The 22,659-nt window shown below is 47.1% G+C and overlaps 2 protein-coding genes across 7 annotated transcripts in view; one reads left to right on the forward strand and one right to left on the reverse strand.

The window, feature by feature from the left end:
* Nucleotides 1-6,978, reverse strand: part of ATG4B (autophagy related 4B cysteine peptidase) — a 29,657-nt gene extending 22,679 nt beyond the window's left edge. For 2 of the 3 annotated variants that reach the window (XM_059730824.1, XM_019499841.2), the window contains exon 1: nt 6,869-6,978. In XM_059730824.1, coding sequence (XP_059586807.1) covers nt 6,869-6,878 — 10 coding nt within the window. In that variant the 5' untranslated portion in view covers nt 6,879-6,978. The remainder of the gene's footprint in view (nt 1-6,868) is intronic. The other variant, XM_006267030.4, reaches the window with a different exon arrangement.
* A 641-nt stretch (nt 6,979-7,619) lies between these two features.
* THAP4 (THAP domain containing 4) overlaps nt 7,620-22,659 on the forward strand; it is a 66,036-nt gene continuing 50,996 nt past the window's right edge. Inside the window, exons 1-2 of one of the 4 annotated variants that reach the window (XR_002094206.2) lie at nt 7,620-7,745; nt 12,070-13,220. Coding sequence is in view for 3 of the 4 variants with exons in the window: in XM_059730822.1 (XP_059586805.1) it covers nt 7,669-7,745; nt 12,070-13,220 (1,228 nt within the window). In the remaining variant the exon portion in view is untranslated. The remainder of the gene's footprint in view (nt 7,746-12,069; nt 13,221-22,659) is intronic. The other 3 variants (XM_059730822.1, XM_059730823.1, XM_006267031.3) reach the window with 3 other exon arrangements.

Genomic DNA, 22,659 nt, shown 5'->3' on the forward strand with positions numbered 1-22,659 from the left:
GCATGAACCGCTATTATGCTCAGAAAGACAAGATGCTCTTGGCAACGACATCCTGCAGGGGCTATTCGCCTCAACACGCTACTCTGGAATATTGTGGCCTGATTGCCAAATTTTAGCAGCAAGCAGCATGGAGTTCAGGTGAACTGAGTAAAGGGATCCTGTCTGTCACTAATGGCAGACAGGTTCTTGGACCAATTCTGAATGAAGCTTGCCCACCTACATTATACTACATTGTGCTTCTAGAAGAGCTACATGCACTCCATAACCAATACACACCTGTGGGCACATGGATGCAGCTCAGCCAGTAGATGGCAGCTCTGCTAGCAGAGCTTCAGTTCTCTGGAGGAGCCAACATGATTCTGGTGGCAAAAAAAGTCTCTTCCTGCCAACTGAGCCACATCTACACCAAGGCAACTCAGCTGTTGTGGTCAAAGCAGCAGCAGCCCCTGGCCATGGCCTTGGCTGGATCTAGGGAAAAGCAAGCAGACCCCTTTGCCAAGGCCCATCTACTCTGTGGCCCACACATTTGGGAGATTATTTCAGACAACTCGCCTTGTTCAGGATCAAGTAGGCCATGCTTCCTTGCTCACTTGTTACCATATGACTTTACCGTAAGAAGTACGATTATTCAGGTGGCAAAATATTAGGGAAGTAACATATTTTTAGCTCTCCGATACAATTTAGCAGTAGGGACAAGAATATAAGCCAGTACTAGGTACCAACCAGGTCTCCAACAACCACCGTGGATACAGAGATGACACTTATGCAAATTCATTCAGTTTAGCTTCTTTCACATCCTGCTTCTTACTACAGCCAATCGATAATTCTGTAATCAGGCAAATGCAGGTATCCTGAAGTGCTGGTTTGGCCAGAGATGCTATTTTTGGCAGATTTTCCCATTTTTCTCTTCTGCATGGCCCTTCTACTGCTCCCCAAGCCATCAAAAAGGTCATCCTTTTGGACAAAATTTTGCAACTTTACTCTCAACCTAAAGGTGGATTCCTTATTCAGTTTTAGAAAATCCTGTGCAATCAAATGAGATAGATGGCCTCAACTGAAAAAAAATCTCAGAGAAACTTTTCATGCCTGCTCTAATGCTCCCGATGACCAAAAAACAGCTTAATTCCAGCTTTCCAAACTTGTCAAAGATTGAACCCCTAATGAAGAAAATTATCTGAATTAGGTTCAAATAAGTATGGCTTAAAGAAGGGGCCCAAACCTGTACCATACATGACTCTCCACTTCCTGTCTCCTCCCACGTCCTCCATTCAGCACAGCTGAAATACACATTCCCCTCCACCCCTGCTCCCAGGATCTCAAACATGGCATGAACTGAATGTACACTGGTTTTGAGATAGATAAGTTCAGCTTTGCCTACTGATGTTCTGCAAACAACCTGCAAACTGGCCAGCCACAGCTCCCTGGCCCCACACCTCCCCACCAGTGCCTACTTGACTGCTCAATCAATAGATGATCCATTCAGTTCAAATTTCATGTGCTCTGCAACTTCTCATTTCACAGGGTACCATGCCTCACAGCCTATGTGCTTGGGAAGAGGCAGCCTAAGGAGTAGGTCTACTAGAAAGAGCTGCTGGGCTCTTTCCAATCCAATGACAGCTGCCACAAGAAGAGGCTAAGCTGGCTTGCTGGAATCCCTAGCTGCCTGCTTGACATGCTAGGTCAGGGGTGGGCAATTATTTGGGCCTGGGGGCCACATAGGGAGTTCTGATGAATTGTCACAAGCTGGGTCAGCACCCACCCCTCCACAACAACTCACCAAAACTCCCTACTTGGGACAAGGCCATGGGCAGGCAAGCAGCATTTGGAAGTGGAAGAGGTGGGCAAGGCTGGGATCATGGCATGGGGTTGCAGGGCAACAACAACGCAGGGCTGGGGCCTGGGACAGAGCCACGATCTGCTGCCCATATGCCCCGTGACAGAGATGCGTTGTGTGGGCAGGGACCTGCCTGCCACTCGGCTGCCTGCAGGTGCCTGCTCATTGTGCCAGGCAGGCAGAGTGGGTGGAAGGCAGCTGGGAGCTGGAGCCAGAGCCTTGTGCACTGTGGCAGGAGCCGCCCAGATGAAGCTTCCTCCCTGGCCTAGCGACACAGCAAGGACAGGAGCAGAAGGAGCTGCTGCTGGAGATGAGAGGAGCTGACCAACCCCTAAGTGGCTGCAGCTGCATTGCGAACAGCCCAGTGGTAAGCTGTGCGTGCTGGCCAGGACCGGGGCTGGGGCAAGGGCCAGGAAAATACGGCATGGACAGAAGTACAGCACTGGCTACCCAGGGTGGGGCTCGGCCCCAGGTGGAGTGCCACAGGCCAGATCCAATTGATTGGCAGGCACCCTCTACAAGCTGGACCCCATCAGTCGACAGGCCGGATCCAGCCCATGGGCCATATTCTGCCCACCCATGTTACGTGCTCAGAAACTCCATAGCACACAACATTTAAATACGCTGGGCCAGATCCCGCTTCACCCATTCAATGCCTAAGTGGACTTAGGCTCCTCAAAGCAATCCTATTCTACCCTGCTCAAGCCCCTTAATGCATGAGATGAAAGGTCATGCTCTTCCTCATCCTCGCTGCTTTTTGTGACAGTCTTAGATCCAGGAGGACAGCATGTTACCGGAAAAGCCACACTACGTTTTTCAGGGTGGAACAGGACCATACTTAGGTGCCATTCTCATCTGGTCAAAACTTTGGGATTTCCACCCATGTACTGAAATTCTCCAAACCTCACGTATGTCCAACCAGGAAGGTTTTGGCAGCATGAGCAAAGCAGCTCAGCTATTTTTGAGGGTGAGTGCACGCATGTACTGGCCCCATCATAAAAGTGATGCTGGCAATGGTTTCCTTGAAAGCCCTAGAGTCAAAACAGCTGGAAATAAAGAGCAGAAAAATTCAGCAGGCAGAAACATAAGAGTCTGTGGTTTCTCAGCTAAGATTTGGCAGAGTTACGAGGCTTCCCTGAAGGCAGCGTTTTGTACTATAAATCTGAAATATCTATATGTAACAATGATTTTTGAGAATAAGTAAGATGCACTGTGCAACACACTCATAGAAAGACAATGAAAAGCAGCCTACCTTCAGTCAGCACTAACACACAGGGCTTCCCTAATGTGCAGTTAAAAGGACTGAACATGCCCAGTACAAAGTCTTAGTCATAGAGAAGTTGGGCTGGTCACCTAGTTTAACCCCCTACCTAAGGCAGGGTCCTCCCGATCCAAACCATCCTATACAAATCCATTGTCTAACCTATCAGCAACACTACAGTCAACCCTGACAACCACAAGCCATAACACCCTAATCTTTCACAGGTAAATCAGGGGGGCCATACCAGCTTGCATCCTGATGCTGTAAAGGTTGTTAATAAAAAGCTGTCTTTGATCCTACAAAGCGTACACCAAAGAGGGCAGGACTCCCTGGTCTCGCAGAGCCAGCTGCATTGAGGGGGCTAGTTTGAACCTTGCTTTAGGAAACTCACACATTTGTACAGCACACCACAGCTCTACAGAGCAACCTCTTGCCAAATAAACCCAGGTAAAGGAACCGCTTTGCTTTTCCAAACAGATCCAGGCCACACCTTAAAATAAAGCTAGATTGAGAATGTTAAAGCCCTCTCCAGTGATGAAATGCTAGCATTGGACTGAGCATGCCACCTGTAGCTCCTCCCCCTCCTGCCTGATTCAAGAGTTGGTCTAATTAAGTGATAACATAGTATTTCTTAAATAATACAAGATACATCCTACAGGCTTGTGCAGTGCTCCATGAACAAGGCTTTGCTACAGTCAGTGAGCATTATATACAGAGGGGACCTCCGTTGTCAGGTTAGTTGGCATTCACAGAGCAATACTCAGTGGCCTGATATATATGCATTCAAGGTTGCATAAGAGCTGAGATACTGCATTAGCTGGAAAATAGCATGCAATTAACAAAACATGATTTTAAAGCACACAGGAACAGAGATAAAGTTGTGTGTAAAAGCTTAACTCTTGTTTTCTATATTCTTCAGCTATTGGTCTTACAGTTACATATGGTGGTTCATATTTTTATCTGTGTGTCAGTGCATATTTATCACACACGCACACAAAGAGGCAGTTAATCACAGCACAGGAACCAGATCCAGGGATTTCCTGCCTTGCTTATATCAAACAGCCACCACTGCACTAAATGTAAGAACTTCCCCTCTTACACCTGTCAGTTGGAGCCTTATCAACCACCTTTAACTTTAGCTTTAGAAAGCAGAACAGCATGCTGCAGTACTTCCTCTCATGCTCCTGTCTATGTGAATCCAGAAGTTAGAGAAGGATCAAAGCAGAGGTGGAGACTGTTCCAGGCCATTAGAGCTATCTTGTAGCTGTACTGTAGCAGTTTTCAGACTGTTGCTGAAACTGTTTAAAAGCACTTCTCCCACTCAGGTTCATTTCAAACTACTCATGCCATTGGCCAACAAAAAATACTGAACAGGAGGGAAGGCATGAATAAATCAAGCAACAATCTCTCCATGTGAATGCAGGGGGGTGTCACTACAGAGACCTGCAAGGGCAGGCTGCCGGACAGTAAATGCACAAAAAGAGAGAAAAATTAAACTCGTGACACCAATGAGGTAGTAACTGAAAAATGCTCAGTCAAAAATAACCAGTCAAAAAGCCTGGAACCTCTTCATTTTAAAAAGAGGGGGAACACTTGTTATTCTGCAAAAGCAGTGAATAAAATTAAACCCTTGTCTTGTTTGGGGCATAGAAATAGGCAGCCCCTGACTATCTAAAAATCTCAAAGGAACGGCCAGGAACTCAGATTAATCAGGGAAAAGAGTGCGCCAGAAGGTAGCTCCGTTCACTCCCAGGCCAGATCAGATCCCAGGTAAAATTGAAGGCTTCCTTCCCAAGACTAACTGGCTCCCAAAGCTGCTGGAAGATAAGGTCAACAGGGTTCTTAAATTTTCAGACAATGCAAGACAGGAAAGCTGTAGGAGACCTAATCTTGTTTGGGATAAGGAAGGTTCAGCTGTCAGTTTCCACTATCTACCACATAAGGAAATCTTGTAACAAATAAGGCAAATGCTGAACCACTAGTACCCTTGGTCTGCTATTCACTTCCCAGGCATTATTCTTGTCCGCCTGAATGCAGCAAGCATTGTGCTATGATGTGCAATAACATGCTAGTCAGGGAGTCCAGTTTGATAGCAACAATTGCACAACTTCGAGAATGATACTAGCTCTGGAGGGGAAAATGAAAGCAGCGGTCCTTAGATCTAGGAGTTATGGGTCTAAAACGGAAAATAAGAGATGCTGAGTATTCAGGAGAATGCTTATCAGTGCAGGATGGTGAGTCACTCAGTTCTGGGTCAATAACTCGCATCTGGGCAGCAGCTGGCAGTGATCAAACAGCAGAGCCACCAGCTCTCACTTGGCAGTAACACTTCACATCAGGGCTGCACCTCACTACCAGGGCAATGTGGAGAAAGCTCATGCAACCACTGTTCACATCCACATCTAAAATAGTCCAGCCAGAACCTCAGCAGCATAAAACCAGCCTAACATTTGCCAAAACACACAACAGATTGGATGGAAATGAACAAAAGGATAGACTGCAAGGGCCAAACAAATGATTCCCTGAAGCAGCAAGGTAGCATTTTCTCATTAAGCCCATTACAAAGTCAACTAGGGGAAAAACTTTCCTAGAGTCTATTAAAGCCAGGATACTCCACCATGCAGCATGCACCCAGCCAGACACACTGAGCTACAGGAAAAAGGACAGTGTCCTGTAAAACCAGAAAAAACTTCCTGCAGGTCGAGTTATGGATGATGAGCAAGCCGGTGCCAAATACTGAAACATCCTAGATAGGAGCAGGCCAGCAACCAGTCACCCTGCGAATGCCTCAGCCTGTTCCAAAGTGTCCTGGGCAGCCTGGGAGCAGGAACCTTGGGCTGTTTCAATGCAATGCGCTTTGCTGGCTTAAGGAGAGAGGTGAGCATCAAGTCTGCAGTGTGCCTAGGATTGTGGCCCCAGCATCCCCTGAGGACTCTGGGTGCAAAATGATGCACTCTCTCTTCTCTTCCTTCCTTCCTCCCTCCCCAAACCCATGTTTTCCTCACCACTTTTCAAGAGAAGATGCATGTCCTTTCCAAGGAAATACATGCATGGGGTAGGGGGAGACCACAGGTCTTCACACAGGCACCTTCCCTCCAGCCCTTGGGCAGAGCTCGGTACAACTTCCCCACCTGCATGGACCTGCACTGACAGCCCACCAGGTCCTGCCTCTCCTTCCCTTTGCAAGCGACAGCGACCTCTCCACCTACTGGTGGCTGGGCCTGCACCAGCTCCAGCAGCCCCTCCCGAGGCGGGGCAGAGTTAAGGCCGTAGCTCAGGATCTTACCCAGGACGACTCCTCACCACGTCCCCGTTCAGATGCATCGCGATCAGCTTTTGTTTCCCCGAGCCCACCCCCGGCAGGATTTTGGGGCATGCCCTGGGCAGTCGCGCGTGGAGGGGGCGAGGGGGCCGGGAGCGCCAGGAACCGTGCTTGCAAGGAGGGGACGGGCAGCCCCTCCCCCCCCACGCAGGGGGAGAGCACGGCCCAGCTCCCCTCCCCCGTGGGACCCTCCGCACCAGAGCGCAACTGGCCAGGGCAGAGCCGCCCGGCTCGGGACAGCAGCGACAGCCAGGACTTCACCCCCACCAACCCGACACCCACCCCGGCCATGAGACCCCTCGGCCCCTACGCCCCTCCCCGCCCCCACCCCGGCCGTGAGACCCTCCCCCTCCCATACACCCGCGCCAGCCACGGGACTCCCGGCCCTGCCCCTGCCCCTGCCCCTGCCCGCTGCGCTCGGGCCGCACCCGGCCCGGGGCCCGGCGCTCACCAGCGTCCATGACGCCGCCGCCCGGGCCCGGGGGGGCTGCGGCTACGGCACCTTCCACATCCACAAGCAGGGGCACAGCCTACCCCGCTGAGGCCGGGGCCCCTGCGCCTGACCAATCAGCGCCCGGCTCGCTCTGCAGCTGCGCCGGGGTTGGCCGGCGGGAGCTCGCCAGGCTGGGCTGCGCCGCGCCGCTTCCTGCTCGGCCTGGGGGTCGCCATCTTGTTGTACGGAACGGGAACTCATTCGGGAGGGAAGTCTGTGGGTCAGCATCGGGGCCGACGGCGGAGAATGAACTGGGGGACTCCGCAGAAGCTGGACCTTGGCTGCAGGCCAGCCCTTCGGCCCGGACGTACCGTGAGTAGTTGAGGTACGTGGGCGCCACCATCATGTTGTACGAACCCGGCGGGCCCCGCCCCCTTTTTCCAACATGGCGGCCTCCCTACAGCTCCTCCCAGCCCTCCCTCGGGGCTCCCACCCCACAAACAAAGCAGCTTCCCTGGGGCCTCCGGCGACCGCCGCCCCACAGAACCAGTAAGGCGCTAAGCGGGGAGCCTACGCCGCGCCCAGGCCCTGGACAGCTTCCCATACGGCCGCGCCCCGATCAAAATGGCGGCGGCCAGCTGGCGGGTGCCATCTTGGTTGACGGCGCCGCCGTATAGAATCCCCTCCTCAGGGAAGGGGGCAGCTGAGGTGACCTGGCTCCGCCATCTTGCCGTACGGCGGCCGCGGCCTGCGCGGGGAGGGGCCGGGCTGGGCTGGGGACGGGGACGGGGACGGGCCCGGCCGCGGGCCGGCCGGAGATGGTCATCTGCTGCGCCGCCCTGCACTGCTCCAACCGGCAGGGCAAGACGCACCGCGGCGCCGTCTCCTTCCACAGGTAACCGCCGGGCCCCCGTCCCCCCGGGACACGGGCGGGTGGGCCCCCCTCCGCCCTGGCGGACCGACGGGCGGCAGCGCCCCGCCCCGCACGCGCGCACGGGCTGCCACCCCCGGGCTCACACACACGCACACACACACGACACCCCCCGCCCAGCGCAGCCCCGCCCCACCCCCCCCGACAGCTGCACGCCTCCCTGCCCCCCCCTCCACGCGCACTCTTGCCTTTCTCGCCCCCGCCCCAGCCGTCCGCGCACACAGGCCGACCTGGTCCGTGCCCGCCTCGCCTCTTGCCACCCACAACCCCCTCGAAGCCGTGGGGACTGGTGCGCCAGGAAGGCCCCGGCACCAGAGGCGGGCGAGGAGCCGGCTGCAGGGAAGGCCGGGGTTGCAGCGTAACCTGGATGTAAGATTGTTGCCAAAACCAGTGAGTAGTTTCGTAGGACGTATTGACGGGTGGCCTGGGCAGGTCGTGCAGTGCATGATTTCCCCAGTGCACATCACAGGTGAGGCCTCCCCTGCAGCACCGCGTCCAGCTTGGGGCTCTGAGAAGGATGGGGACGAGGTCAAGGGAGCCCAGAGGAGAGTGATGATCTCATTAAAGGACTAGAAAACATGTCTAGGGAAAGGCTGGGAGGACTGGCTTATTTAGTCTGAAGAAGGGAAGACTGAGGGGAGCTGGTAATGTCCTTCGAAAGCAAAAAGAGTTGTTAGAGGAGAACTGATTGTTGTCCCCTTTCATCTGTCTGCTGAGGGCCGGCCAAGAAGTAATGGTTTTAAATTGCAGCAAGGGAGATTTAGGTTAGATATTAGGAAGAACTTTCTGGTGGCCTGTGGTTCAGCTCTGGAACAGGATCTGGAGAGCAGCTGTGTAACCTGGCGCTGGAGGCCTGTAAGTGCCAGTCAGGGAAGCATCTTTCTGGAGTGGTGTAGACAGAGATGATCCTGCTTTGAGCAGGGGGTTGGACTAGATGACTTTGCAGAATCCCTTCCAGCCCTGTTTTGCTGTGATTCTGTAGATGCAGACAACTGGATGGACAGACAGACAGACAGCTGTCCTCTGTTCTCCAAAGCTAGCAGTCGTACCCACCTCCTGTGCTGCAGATATGCATGCCTTCTCATCCCTCTGACTGGCAGATACATTCTTGTCCTCCACTCTCAGTAGGTTCCTCTCTCACCAGAGTAATTGCTTAGCCCTGCTGACTCATTCATTTCTTCCTCTCCACTCAGACACATTCACCCTCCCCTTTATCTATCTAGTTCTTAGGCGTGTGTGTTTTCCTGTTATCCCTACTTGTCTCCAGCTGGTCAGGGTACAAAGGGTACAACTGTTTAATCTTGCTGAACTCAATCTCTTGCTCTAGAATTGTGTGGGGAACATGCACATTTTCCCCTGACACATGTTGCTTCCCCTACATATCCCTTACAAGCAGGTATAACTGCTTAATCCTGCTGGACACTTGAGGTTGTTGATCTGGGTGATAGGATCCAATATATACATCTCAGTTTCCCAAATATCCACAGTTCTCTTCTCCACCTCTGACATGCTCTTCTTTCTGTTCCCCCACACTTCCTTCAACCTGCACCCCAGTAGAAGAGAGATCTTGATTGCTATATCTTTAGGTTATTGGTGAGTGAGGTCCACACATTTCCTTCCCCTTCTGTCCCTGAGCATGTTTGTTGTTGCCCTTCCCCCTAATTACTCCTTTTTGGCCTTGACTACACTACATAGTTGTGTCATTTATCCTGTGTTTTTTCAGTTCCTTATAGCTGAGTTAGCTGACACAGCTGCTGACTGCAATGTTACAGTCTGTGTATAGGCAAGGACCACTTGTGTTTAGCCTGATGGCATCTTTAATCATGACTAGCTGACAGCATGCTCAGCATGACTTATCTACGCTGGCAACAAAGCCCCAGGCAGCTCAGGTTAGCTAATTTAGCACTTATGATTTGAACCAACAACAATATTAGATGACACCTAAAATGCATTGCCCTACCCAAAAGATCTCCCACTGGATGTAACTGTAATTTACCCATAGAAACTTTGCCATTGTTGTTGAAGCTCTTAGTTGAGATGCACCATATACTGACCAAAGAGTGTATATGCGGATATAGTTTATAATGGCATAAAATAAAATAAACTATGCCAGCTGCTGCAACTGCATCTACGTTAAAGTTCTTGCCAATATAAAAGCACTGAAGAAGAAAATGAGCCCTATAACAAATGCTGCTGTACTAGCAAAAGTTTCTATTGTAGATATGGCTCTGATGAGTGGGGTTTAGATTATTCTCTCCTGTTGTTGATGAGGAACACAGATGTCTCTCCTCTCCCCACTCCCCAGATTCTCATTCTCTCCTTTCAATCTCTGGCCTTGTCAGTAACACTGTAACTTTGCCTGGTAATACCCTGATGTTGGTGATAAGGGGCAAACACACATTCTTCCAATTTCAAGTCTCAGCTAGTAGGTATAAGAGAGAGGCTGGGTAAGGGGGGTGCATGTGTTCTTACCCTCCTTTTGAACAATGTAACAGAGAGCTTGGTTTTGCAGTATCCTTGAATGGGGTTGAGAGGGCAAACAGGAAAGTGTTAGGATGAGGTTTATTTTTTGGTGTACACACAAAGTTGCCAGTGCTTCCTTTATTCTAACTTTGCAGGTTCTGATCTCATGAGACAGGTAAAGTTTCCTCCCTCGCATTACATACGCATAGTTTTTCTTCTGTGACAAATCCCTTTACTGCTGGTGGCACAGAGGAGAAACTGTTAAGTACTGAACAATACTTGCTTTTTTTTTCCCCTACCAGAAACATCCACAACATGACAGTTGCTGCCTGGCTGCATTTAAGAACTGAATATGACTAAAGAGAAATTATATGTAATGCTTGCCTTTAAATTAAGGAAAGAAAATGTGTTCCCTGTGCACAAAACTAGCCATAAGCTTCACTTGCATTAAAAACTGCAACAGCATCTCTCATTTGCTGACCAAAAACCTACCCTGATTCTGTTGTGTGCACCTGTTAAAAAATGTACAGTATGCTGTTGTCTTTTCCTTATACTGAACTTCATAATGATTGGCAGAAGGCAGGGTGGATTTGCACCTTAGATTCTATAAATCCAAGATATAGCATGAGCTTTCGTGAGCTCAAGCTCATTTTATCAGGTGCTGCTCTGATGAAGTGTTTGATGAAGTGAGCTCAAGCTAATGAAAGTTCATGGAATACATCTTGGATTTAGTTAGCCTATAAGGTGTAAATCTACCCTGCCTTCTGCCTGGCTTCAGAATAATGCACCTCTCTTTATAAAGATTTGTATCCCTTCTTGTATGGATTTTGTGATTTGTTTTTACAGTTTCAGGTTATTGTGAGGTTTGTGGTTTTTTTTAAAGCTGCAGTGTGTGAGCCTGGTTGCCAGGGGTAGATAATATGTTCATTTTGGAGATGCTCATAAATCGGTAGGTAGTATGGTCCCAACCCTTGATCAGGCACACTCCGGTATCTGCATGCATCTCATGGACAACTGTGAGAGTACAGGGATCCATCTGCAGGGATCCAGTTGCAGGAAAGGAACCTTAGTTCAAAACTGTTGCAAAATAATTCCAAATTAAGATGATTTCTCTGAGTCCACATGGTAGGTCTTGTCTGCCTAGTTCAATATTTAATTTCCCCTCTCCTAGAATACTTTCTGATTGGGATATGAAAAGTTACTGAGATCTTCTATGAAAACAATTAAGTCCTTGGTTATATTTTTGTTGTTTCTGGAGAAGAGCCACTGACAGTCTAAAATGAGCATTTGTGACAATGCTAAGAAAAATAGTGTGTGGAAACCCTGCACTTTCTTAGTATTGAGACCTGAATTCAGGATGTTTTACATGTTGTTTAACATGCTTTCATTGCACAGAATAAATGCCAATTAGCTCTTGAAGGGTGCAGTTGGGTTATATTATTGTTCTGATTAAGGCTAATGGTTAAAAGATCTGAGCAGGGCAGAAGATTTTAGACTTCACAGTATCTCATCCTGCCTAACCTACAAGTAGCATCATGTATTTTGGCTGGCATAACCAAACAATAGAGTGGTCTTTTGCTTGCTAACTGATTTTAATTGACAGGCAAGCACAAAGCTAACTGGTTCTGCCCTCCCTGTGGACTTTCATTGCCAGTAGAGGGAAATGCATAGTGAAAGTTCCAGAGCAAAGTAATCAGTCATCACCAGCCAGCCATAACCAATACATTCCTGCTTTCTAGAGAAGTTTGTTTTCCTGAACTTACTGCCTACTGACCATTTTCCTCCTTTGATTTCAGAAATACTGTATGTGATTACTGTTTTGCAGGTTCCCCCTGAAAGACTCAAAACGCCTGATCCAGTGGTTAAAAGCAGTTCAGAGGGACAACTGGACTCCTACCAAGTACTCTTTTCTCTGCAGTGAGCACTTCACCAAAGATAGTTTTTCCAAACGGCTGGAGGATCAGCACAGGTTACTCAAGCCTACAGCTGTGCCAACCATCTTCCAGCTCACGGAGAAGAAAGGTGACAACCAGGGCTATGTCAAATGTAGAAGAAAAATAGCAATCCAGGTACCACTGAGCGATGGAGAACAAACAAGGGAAGGAGGCTGTGAGGTAGTACAGAGAACCTTATCTTCCAACCAAGACTTCATGATAATGCAAGAGATGGAGCAAGTGACTCTGCAAGCTGAAATTGGGTCAGTGCCTGAGCAGGAAGAGACTATTCAGGGCCAGTTGGAAGGGCCTCTGAGAAGGACGTTAGCTGATAACTTAGTTTCAAAGACAGGAACCCAGAAAAAGCCAGAAAGACTGCCTGAAGAGGAGTGTCCTGAAGCCACCATCCATACCGGCAGTTGGATAACAGATAGAAGCGGTATATCGATTGATGACTTCACACCTCCAGTATCTGGGGCTTGCAAATTTATTGGCTCCCTCCACTCTTACAGCTTTTCCTCTAAGCACACCAGGGAGAGACCATCATTCCCAAGGGAGCAACTTGAGAGGAAAAGGCCAAAGCGAGATGTGGAGCCAAGCTGCAGCAGCAATATCATGGGGCATGATAAGAACTTGGCAGAAAGTTCCCCTAATTCATCACTTACAGTGACCCCTCAGAAGCCATCCCAAAGTCTGTCAGCATCCCCTGCAGACCTTACCCCACAGCCGGCAACAGAGGCTGTGGTAGGTCAGAAAGGAGACACAGATGCTAACCCCATGTCAATCAATGAAGTCATTATGTCCGCCTCAGGAGCATGCAAGCTCATAGACTCCCTCCATTCATACTGTTTCTCCTCTAGGCAAAGCAAAAGTCAAGTGTGCTGCCTCCGTGAGCAGGTAGAGAAGAAAAATGGAGAACTGAAGCTGCTGAGGCAGAGAATCAGCCGCTCTGACAGTCAGGTCAGAAAGCTGAAAGAGAAGCTTGATGAACTGAAGAGGATCAGTTTCCCATACTTGAATAGTCTCCTCTCCCAGGACTGTGGTTAGTACTTTCTATGCCTTTAAGTTCAGGGCAGAACCCCTCCTTCCTGCTAAAAAAAGGAGGTGGGCTAGTGAAAGTGTGCCTGTTTAGAAGAGTTTCAGTGCAATCCTTCACATTGGGCTGGTGTTTTTTCTCATTTTCAGTGGAAAGTGCTCAGATCACTCGATGCTTTTTCCTCCCCAGATGTTTTTAATTGGCTCAGTTTCAGTTTGAACCTGATGATAAAGTTCGTAGACAAATACTTGTGACGGAGAAGTAAAGGATGTTGGGTGTACTGTCAGATTCTGGGTGTGTTGTAGCAGCCATTTTCATTAGGGGTTCAGGTGGTATCAACTAGTACTGGGTGAAGTGGGAGGCAGTAAATCAAGTTGAGTCCTTCCAGCGTCACTCATTATTTGAAAACGTGTTCCAAACATATACATAATTTGAGAATTTGTAAGGGAACAGTCACTGATTATGCGTGTTTGGGAGATCCTCCCGAAACACGCATGCATCTCTTTACATCCTGATATGAGGAATAGTTTAGTTCTTGTCCTTTATGCTCTGCATTGCATTCAGTTCTTAGAGCTGTAGTTGTCAACCTTTTTAGATATAGTGCACCCCCCCATAACTTCTCTGAATTTAGCAGCACCCTGGTTGAGAACCACTGCACTAGGTCTTATCACTACAGTCAAGGGGCTGGCTGAACATGCCTTCTGCATCATAGTGCTGGAATGGGTAACTAATGATTCTGACATCCTAGAAAAGCCCTGAGAGAAACTATTGCATAGTGTTTAATATAGTGCCCTACTCCCATCTCACTTACATAAGACGCAATGCTTCATCGCCTAAAGCTGGAGGTTCCTGGCTTCAGGATCTTGCCCCTCTGCTCAGGGTCAGACCAATCACCATATTTGGGGTCCAGAAGGAATTTTACCCCATGGTCAGATTGGTATGGACCAAGGGGAATTTTTGCCTTTCTCTGTAGCAGGGGTGTGACCTTCTATTTGGATTCTCTTGAGTGTATATTAGCACCCTTTTACAGAAGAAGGATGTTGGCTGCTGTGGTTCCCTTTCTTTACCAATGGCAGGTTAGGGTATTGTGTCTTGTTTTTTTCAGGGTTGATGGTAGTTTAATTAAGAAGTTAGATTATCAATTTGTATAGGATGACTTGGATAGGGATGATCCTGCCTTGGGCAGGGGGTTGCACTAGATGAGCTGTGGAGGTTCTTTCCAGCTCTACTTCTCTATGGCTCTATGATTTGAGCAGGATTACTTTGGGCAAGAACCTTTCGTAGTGTAAACTACACTGACTGTTGGTGATTGCAGTGTTGATCCTCACCAACTGAGTGTCTGGCCTTTTAAGTTTAACTGTGCTGTAACTGAGATAAAGGTATGTGTTCATCATGTTTATCTCCAAGCTTTCATGCTGCCACTGGGGCCAGGTGAAGCTGCTCTGGGTTCCTCTGTTTCCAGGAGGCATGTGCAGGGCTGGACCTGGAAGCCCCTGTGGCAGAAACAAGTACCCGATAAATCTAATGCAGGCACGAGCACCCATCTTTGCCACAGCCGTTTTCTGGTACGGCCCTCCATGTGCTTCCTGGAGACAGATGGCCCGAGCAATTTCATCTTGCTGTGGCTTGACATTGTAACACCAGTAAAGGGTCTTGTGGCATCACAGTTAAAAAAAAAACAACAAAACACTGTCTTAAGGTATTTGAAGAATAGACTATAATACTCAGCATATAATGCCATCATATAAGACAATGGCATGCTCTTAACTTGTAATGCTGTGTTTAGTTTTAATCATCTCTTCTCCAGAAAACTACAGCAGAAGTACAAGAGGCCCAGGAGTAGGTAATCAAATTGATTAGAGAGATGAGGCAACTTTTCCATAAGGTAAGAGTGAACAAAGGGAGATGAATGAGACAGGGGTCAAGATAGAAGTGCAGAATATAATGAATGGTGCAGAGAGGTTAAATCATGCTCTTCTGATTATTCTTTCTTTTAATAAATGAAACATGAGGAGATATGTAATTAAATTGAGTGACAAATTTAAAACTGGTAAAATTTTTACATTATTTAACCCATGGAACTCATGGTCATAAGAGATAATTTAGACTAAGAATGTAAAAAGTTTCAAAAAAGGATCAGACCTGAGAATGGATACAGAAAGAGCTGTCAAGAGTTATGTTACAAATAAGAGGGGAACCTTGTAGTGAAAGGCAAGTGCTAACTGTTAGCAGCTAAAAAAAAAACTTCCCAATGGGCTAGTTATTCTAGAATTGCTTATTGTAAGGTTTCTGATACCTGGTACTAGCTGCTGTCAAAGATAGGACATTAGTAAAGATGGATTGTTGTGCTGATCCATTGTGGCTGTCACTATGTCCATGCTGTCAGCTAGGAGGAAGTCTTATCTGCGCCAAGTCTATTTAGGATTGTTGCCTAATCTTATTTCTCCATGAGATGTTTCTAATTTGTATCGGTCTTTCCTATGGAAAAACCCACATTTTAATTCAGGTAGGAGAATTTCTTTTTGTCCTTACAGAATAATTATATAGAAGAAGAAATTGTTTGATACATGTTTGTAACTTCATCTAAGACTTGTGTGTGGTTTAAATTATCAGAGCTTAAATACCTGTTACCTATCACTAAAACCGTGCCCACAATATGTAGTCATATTATTGGTACATTTTGATTTGTATTTTTATGATATTTGGGTATCAACACAAAGGAAATACATATAGGTGCACTGATACATCGGTCTGATATTGGATCAGCACCAATATAAAGAAAATTTTCTGTATTAGAAATCGGCCTGATGCAGCCAATAATTTGTCCAATAAATGCCGATGCATGTGTGCAGCTGCAGCGCAGCACATAGGCAGTGTGGAGCAGAGCTGGCAGCATGGAGTGCAGCCTGCAGCTGGTAAGTCTGGTGTGGTGGAAGGAGTATGGGGGGCAGATCAAGGCTCCCGCGGTGAGGGAGGGTGTGGGGTTGGGGTTCGAGTTGGGGTGGGCACAGGACAGAGGCACGGCTTGTTGGGGTGGGCACAGGAAGTGGGGTGGCTCCCACTGCTGTGCACAGCTTGTCTGGGAGGTGGGGGTGTCCCTGGATCTGGTGGCTGGAAAGAGACTGGCCCCAGCGCCACTTCTCCTCTCCCCCCCCCCCGCCTCTCCCCCACACTGTGCCCTCCCAGACAAGTGGCGGGTACAGCAGCAGGAGCCTCCAGATAAACACCAGATGAGCTATACGCAGCAGCGGGAGCCACCCTCCGACCCAACAAGCCACGCCTCCGTCCCGTGCCCACCCTGGTCCCAACCCACAGCTGCAGCCGGCTCAGCAAAGATTCAGGGGGCACACCCTCCATCCCCTAGACAAGCCACTTGCGGCTCTGTCCCTGTTCCAGTTCCATGTCCCTCCCCACTCCGGTTGGTCAGCCCCTGCCCCAGCCCCATTTCCTCCCTCACAACAGGGTGAAGAGCTGTGTATCGGAAATCGGATTGGTATCAGCCGATATGCCTCCTTAAAAATCAGCTATTGATATCGGCCCCAAAAATCCCTATCTGTGCACCCCTAATGTAAATTGTTAGATGAACTTTTTAGAGTTACAGAATTTCTTTGTATATTTTTATGACTACATTTGTTGGAACTCCTGCATGTGAGCTGCTACTTATAAAATTGGGGCATTGAAAAATGTTTTAACCTAGTTTAGTAAGCACCACATTGGATTGCTTTTGTGATACTTTTGCTATACTGTATATTGGAAGAAAAGTCTAATCTTATTTTTTATTAGAGTTTTTTAATTTGACACAACTGATATAGCTATGGGGTTGTTTTGACAGATAATATATAGAAAATATGTAGAGTATGACATTTGCTATTTGTATTGAATCAGTTATAAAGTCTTGAGTTGGTCTTTAAAAGGGCTTATTTTAATGCCAGTATTCTGTCAGCATGTAGCACTTCTGCCTCTTCCTGGTAGTTTCCAAAAAAGCTGAATAAAAACTGCAATCAGCTGTGCAGTTGGGTAGTTTGTATTTTGTGTGTACAATAGACTAGACTGTTCTAGGAAGCTAAATTGAGAGCACTCTCTACCTTCTAAGAATACTGTAAAGTTGAGCCCCATAATTTATAACTTAAATAATGTTGTCTCCCAGCATATAGGCAGGCAGAACTCCACATTTCTGTACTGAGCGAATAAAACGCCCCTCATTTTTTTCATTAAAAAGTATAAATATCTGAAGCCAGTGCTAGATGCTTATTTATATAAAAATCCATAATGACAGTTTTGCAAACGAGCAATTAAATGTTGCAGATTTTCTCAAAACTCATTGAGATTGGAAAGGTGGGTCTCCCTTACCAGTTTTATTAGTTTACCTTTGGCTTTAGTGGCATATATGTGGATGTACATATTTACAGCAAATTTGTGAAACTGCTGCTTATTAGGGTGTATATAAGGTGTCTAAACAAACTGATTTTGCAGATTGATTACATTAATACAGGCATCCCGCATCTTACGCGGGGGTTACATTCTAAAGGCAGCACGTAAAGGCAAAAATTGCATATAATGAAATCGCATATTACCGTGCCAGTGGTGACTGCCTCTGCCTCCAAAACCTCCCGCTGCCGCCACAGAGCCACACTTAGAGCTGTGCAGCCAGCGGCAGCGGCGCAGCGCAGGGTGGTGGTGGGGATGGCTGCATGCCGCCCGGCTACCACCACACCCAGCGGCCAGCCATATAGCTCTGGGCACAGCTCCGTGGTGGCGGCAGGAGGTTTTGGAGGCAGAGGCAGTCACTGCTAGCAGCGTGGTGGTGGCTGGGCCTCCAGGTAAATGACAGCACCACATGCAGAGTCAAGCCCCACCCCCCCTCCCCACCCGCGTATAGTTGAATTTGCACAAGTTAAATTCACATAAGATGTGAGAGGCCTGTAGTTTTATATCTTGGTTCCAGCAAAGCCTGCTGGTTGTCCTCACCTTTTTCCAGCTGCCTGGCATACTTCCATCTCAGTAAAACCACTGGTAGTGAGGTGAATGCTAGGCCTGTCCCAGCCTAGAACTTCCCTATTGCTCAGAGGTAGTCCCATGTGTCCTGAAGCCTGTAGTTTTCCCTTAGCTCAGAGCATACTGACCCATGTGAGTGTAAGACCCAAAGTGCTCAAGTCCTCCTCATATGTAAGAGCATGTAATAAATCAGTGGGTAGATGCCAGGATCTTTGTAGGCACAACAATTATCTCCTAAGGAAGAAAGATGATATTAGGAGAAATGAAAGATATGAGAGAAGAAATTTTGAGAGAAGATTTAAGGCACGGGGACAGCACGTCCTGTCATATCCTCTTGTCCTACTTGAAGGAGTCTCTCAATTGTGAAACACTAACACATCTTGTTCCCTTTGACTATATTTAGAAAGAGTTCTAGTTCTAGGATTAGGTGACCCTAACTCTGCGTCAGCTCTGTTACAGTCCTAAAGGCCTCAGTGTAACCTCTTTGTACTCCATAAGTAATAATGACTCTCTTCCCTTTTGAATGGTGTTAGGCTATCTGTTCAACTGCACTTCTCTTACTTTGAAATTACTTCTGATCTTTTTTTGCTCCTAGTTTCCAACCCTCCTCTGTGCCTTTAAGTCAGGGTTTTTATTTGCATGTTAAACACCAGCTGTTGTTTTATCTGGAATTTAGCTTAGGCTAGACCTGCTTCTTTCCCAGAGGTGAGGAAGGGCACTTTGTGAAAAAAGCTTGTCTAACTTCTTCTCTTCCAACTACACAGTTAGTCTAATAAAAGATATTGCCAAAAAACTCTTGCCTCTTGCTTTTATGAAGAGGCTGCTTTAAATTAAGCTACAGGGGTATAGGTTGTAGCTGTGTTGGTCTAAGGACATAGGCAGACAAGGTTCTTTGGGTGAATCTAATATCTTTTATTAGACCAACTTAAATAGTTGGGGGAAAAAATGTTAAGCAAGCTTTCAGGTTCAAAAACCTTTCGTCAATCTGAGGAAGTTTCAGCAGCTGGTGTGTGCTCTTCCTGGATGGAATGAGTAGTAAATAAGCCAGAGGCTGGGCTGGGCTGCATACAAGACAGGCAGTCAGTGAAGATGTAGATTGAGGAGTCAATGGGTGAGAGACAGGCTGGGTGGGGGGGAGAGAGGGGGGATGAATAGTGGAGAGGTACCTGGGGAGTTGGATGTCAGGCAGGTTATAATGTGTCATAAATCCAATGTCTATATTTAGTCCATGATTTTTAGTATCCAGGAGGTTGATGAAGTAGAATTCATAGGCTCGTCTCTGGGAAGGGTTTTGTAAGTTTCCTTTGAGGATCGGGACTGAGAGATTGGGGAGAGAGTGGTTTTCTTGTGAGAAATGTGCCCCCACAGGTAATTGGGTATTCCTGTCTTTGATGGATTTCCGGTGTGCATTCATTCTGGTGTGCAGTTGTTGTTTGGTCTCTCCTTTGTATCTTCCATCAGGGCATTTGGTGCATTGGATGAGATGTATTACATTTCTGGAGGTGCAGCTATAAGATCCGGAAATGCTCATGGCTCTGTTGTGGGGTGTAGTAATAGTGGGGGTGGTGGAGATGTCTTGCAGTGGGGGTGGTGCAGGTCTTGCATTTCTTGTCATGGAACAGTATGGATCCTTTTGGTGTGTTCTGGGCTTGAGGAATTTTGCTTCTGGTGATGAGGTTAGCAAGGTTCGGTGCTTGTTTGAAGGCTAGGATAAGTAGCTGTGGGAAGATCTCTTTAAGAAACTCCTTGGCCTGAAACTTCCTCAGCCTGATGAAGGGTTTTTGAACATGAAAGCTTGCTTAAAAATTTTTTTCCAGCTATTTAAGTTGGTCTAATAAAAGATATCAGATTCACCCAAAGAACCTTGTCTGCTTAAATTAAACTACAACTCCCAGCAGACATTGGGATAACTTTCTCACCTTAACCATGAGATCATTTCCTATGTAACCATCTTATCAACCAAGTGCAAAAACAATTTCCTGGGACCAAGGAAGGTTAGAGCACTAGGGCAAACAGTCTAAAAAAAAATCCAGCAGAATATGGCCAGCAGTGCAGCAAACACAGGTATGGTTAAATGCAGTTAAATTTCTTATTTATTAAGTAAAGACTTAGCGATCTACTGTTTAGGGGTTGGGTTTCACTGGAACCCCTTCTGAATTACGTGTCGGATTTTGTGAAGGCTGTCATATCTAAAAGGAACTGCAGGGTTTGAAAAACTGATAGCGTCTGAAGCTATCTGAATCAGTAGCTGAAGAAGCAGTATCAAATTTATTAACTTCTCCCCCCTCAAATAAGGTTTGTTTTAGTCAGCCTATTTATGTTCATAATTCTTCTTATATTTGAGTGAAAAAGAATGGGTGAATTGGAGGACTTGGGAGGCTGATTGTAGGTTATAAATATGAGGCTTTTATTTGTGTACACCACCTTATGTGAAACCTCTTCGATACTCTGTGGGAAGTAAACTAGTGTCCTCAATCCCAGTCCAAATGCACCTCTGTTTGCATAAAAAACAATAGGCTTCCTTATGGGTGGTGACAAAAGACCAAGGATTGCATGAGAATAGAGTCTGAATATAGTTTCCTATTGCACTCCCTAGTGACATAACTGTGCAGGCAAAAGCTGTAGTGCAAATGCAGTTTTGTGAGACTACCACCCTGGGCTTAGTTCAGGTCATTAAGAGAGGCAGTATAAATATAGCTGTGCCAGTGATTTTTTTCAATTTGGGGTGCCTTGAGATCCTTCCAAGGTAGTCACAGGGCACCAGGCAATGTCAGCACTGTTAGGTGTGCAAACATGATTCACGAGATAAAGCCAGAGATTTCAAAGAGGAATCCATAGTGTCCAAGACATTCTGACCTATTGTGGTCTTTCTGAGTTCTTTGCAACAGCAGAATCACTATTATTTTTGCTGTAGTAAAAAAATAAATAAAAACTAAGAGCTGACATTTTTTGAGGGGTGCCTTGAGTGTAAAAGGTTGAGAACCTTTGAGCCACACCAACAGAAAAACTCCTTCTGTCTGTATACAGTATAACGAATTTCCAGTAAGGAGCTTTGCTGACAGTTATATGAGCACAGCAGTAGCAGCTGTACCTTCCCTGTGGGTGTCTCTGTGCAGTTGCTATGTTTTAGATCCCAGGTGTGAAGTTTTCTGACAGAGTAATCAGCAGAGTCTTATCCAGGAGAATGCCAGTGCTGTTGTTTGAATGCTTAGATATCCATTTATTTTCAGTGGTTTATAATCTCCAGCCTGATGGCTGTATAAGCAAAGCTGCTGAAATTGTCTTATCTCTTTATCGGTCTAGGAAACAATCATAAATATGGACACACAAGCAGGTTGTGAATGCATAAAGCATCATCTACTTTGCAGTAACTGCCCATGTGCAGGCTCCAACCTGTGGTAAATGGAAGCTGCCAATCTGTTAATGATTTTTTGATTTACTCCAGGGTAGAAGCATGTACACAGGCAGTCACTGCAGAGGAACCGAGGTGCTACACATTCCTCAGGTACTCTACTTCCTGGTAACTTGCTTATGCATCCATAGAAAATCAGGCATTCAATCACATTTTTGGATTGAGAATTCTTGTGGCTGTATTTTTTGTCATGCCATTTTAAAATTTAATTTGCAAAAATTCAGATGTCATGTCTTCCTGCAGCAGAATTAAGTTATAAAGTCTTTGAACCAGGGGTTGTGTCTGCCTTGGGTTTAGAAATGCATAGTACAATCAAAACTAGTGTAAAATGGGAACTTTGATCTTACTGTGATACAAATGATAATAGTAATAATAATAAACATTGTATTTGTTAGGATAGCATCCAATATCCCAGTTGGGACTGGGACCCCACTGTACTAGGTGCTATGAAGACACACAAAGTAATATTCCAGCCTTGAGAAGTTTCCAGCCTGAGATAAAAATGGAATGGCAAGTATAAGTTGGGAGGATGGCCTTGTCTTTAGGGCACTAGCTTGGTCTGTTGCGCTCCCTCCTCTACCACAAACTTTCTGCAGCACCTTGGACCAGTTAGTTCTCTCTGTACACTGAAGATAGCATTCCTTATTGCACAGATGGGTTTTGAAGAAAAATATAATCAGGATGTGAGGATGTTGAATGTTGTACTGACAGAGGCCATACAAGTGTTTAAAGCAGGGGTGGGCAAAATATGGCCCACAGGCCAGATGGCCTTTGTCCACCCCACAGTGGGTACCTGGGTCCCACCTGGCCCAGGCATCATCCAACTATGGTGCGTCCTGCTGCCCCCCTAGGCACACAGTGGGGCTGGGGTAGCTCTGCAGCTGGACTGCTTTTCTAGGCAGCTCAGGTGGCAGCTGCTCATTCCAGCTGCTGCTGCCACTGGACCCAGCCCTGTGTTACTGGTGGGGACCCACGCTGCATAGCCCGGACCCCACACGCCCCCCACCTGCTCCAGGCTTGCCCGTCCAGGCACAGCAG

The sequence above is a fragment of the Alligator mississippiensis genome, chromosome 7 (genome assembly GCF_030867095.1).
Source record: "Alligator mississippiensis isolate rAllMis1 chromosome 7, rAllMis1, whole genome shotgun sequence".
Classification (NCBI taxonomy): domain Eukaryota; kingdom Metazoa; phylum Chordata; order Crocodylia; family Alligatoridae; genus Alligator; species Alligator mississippiensis.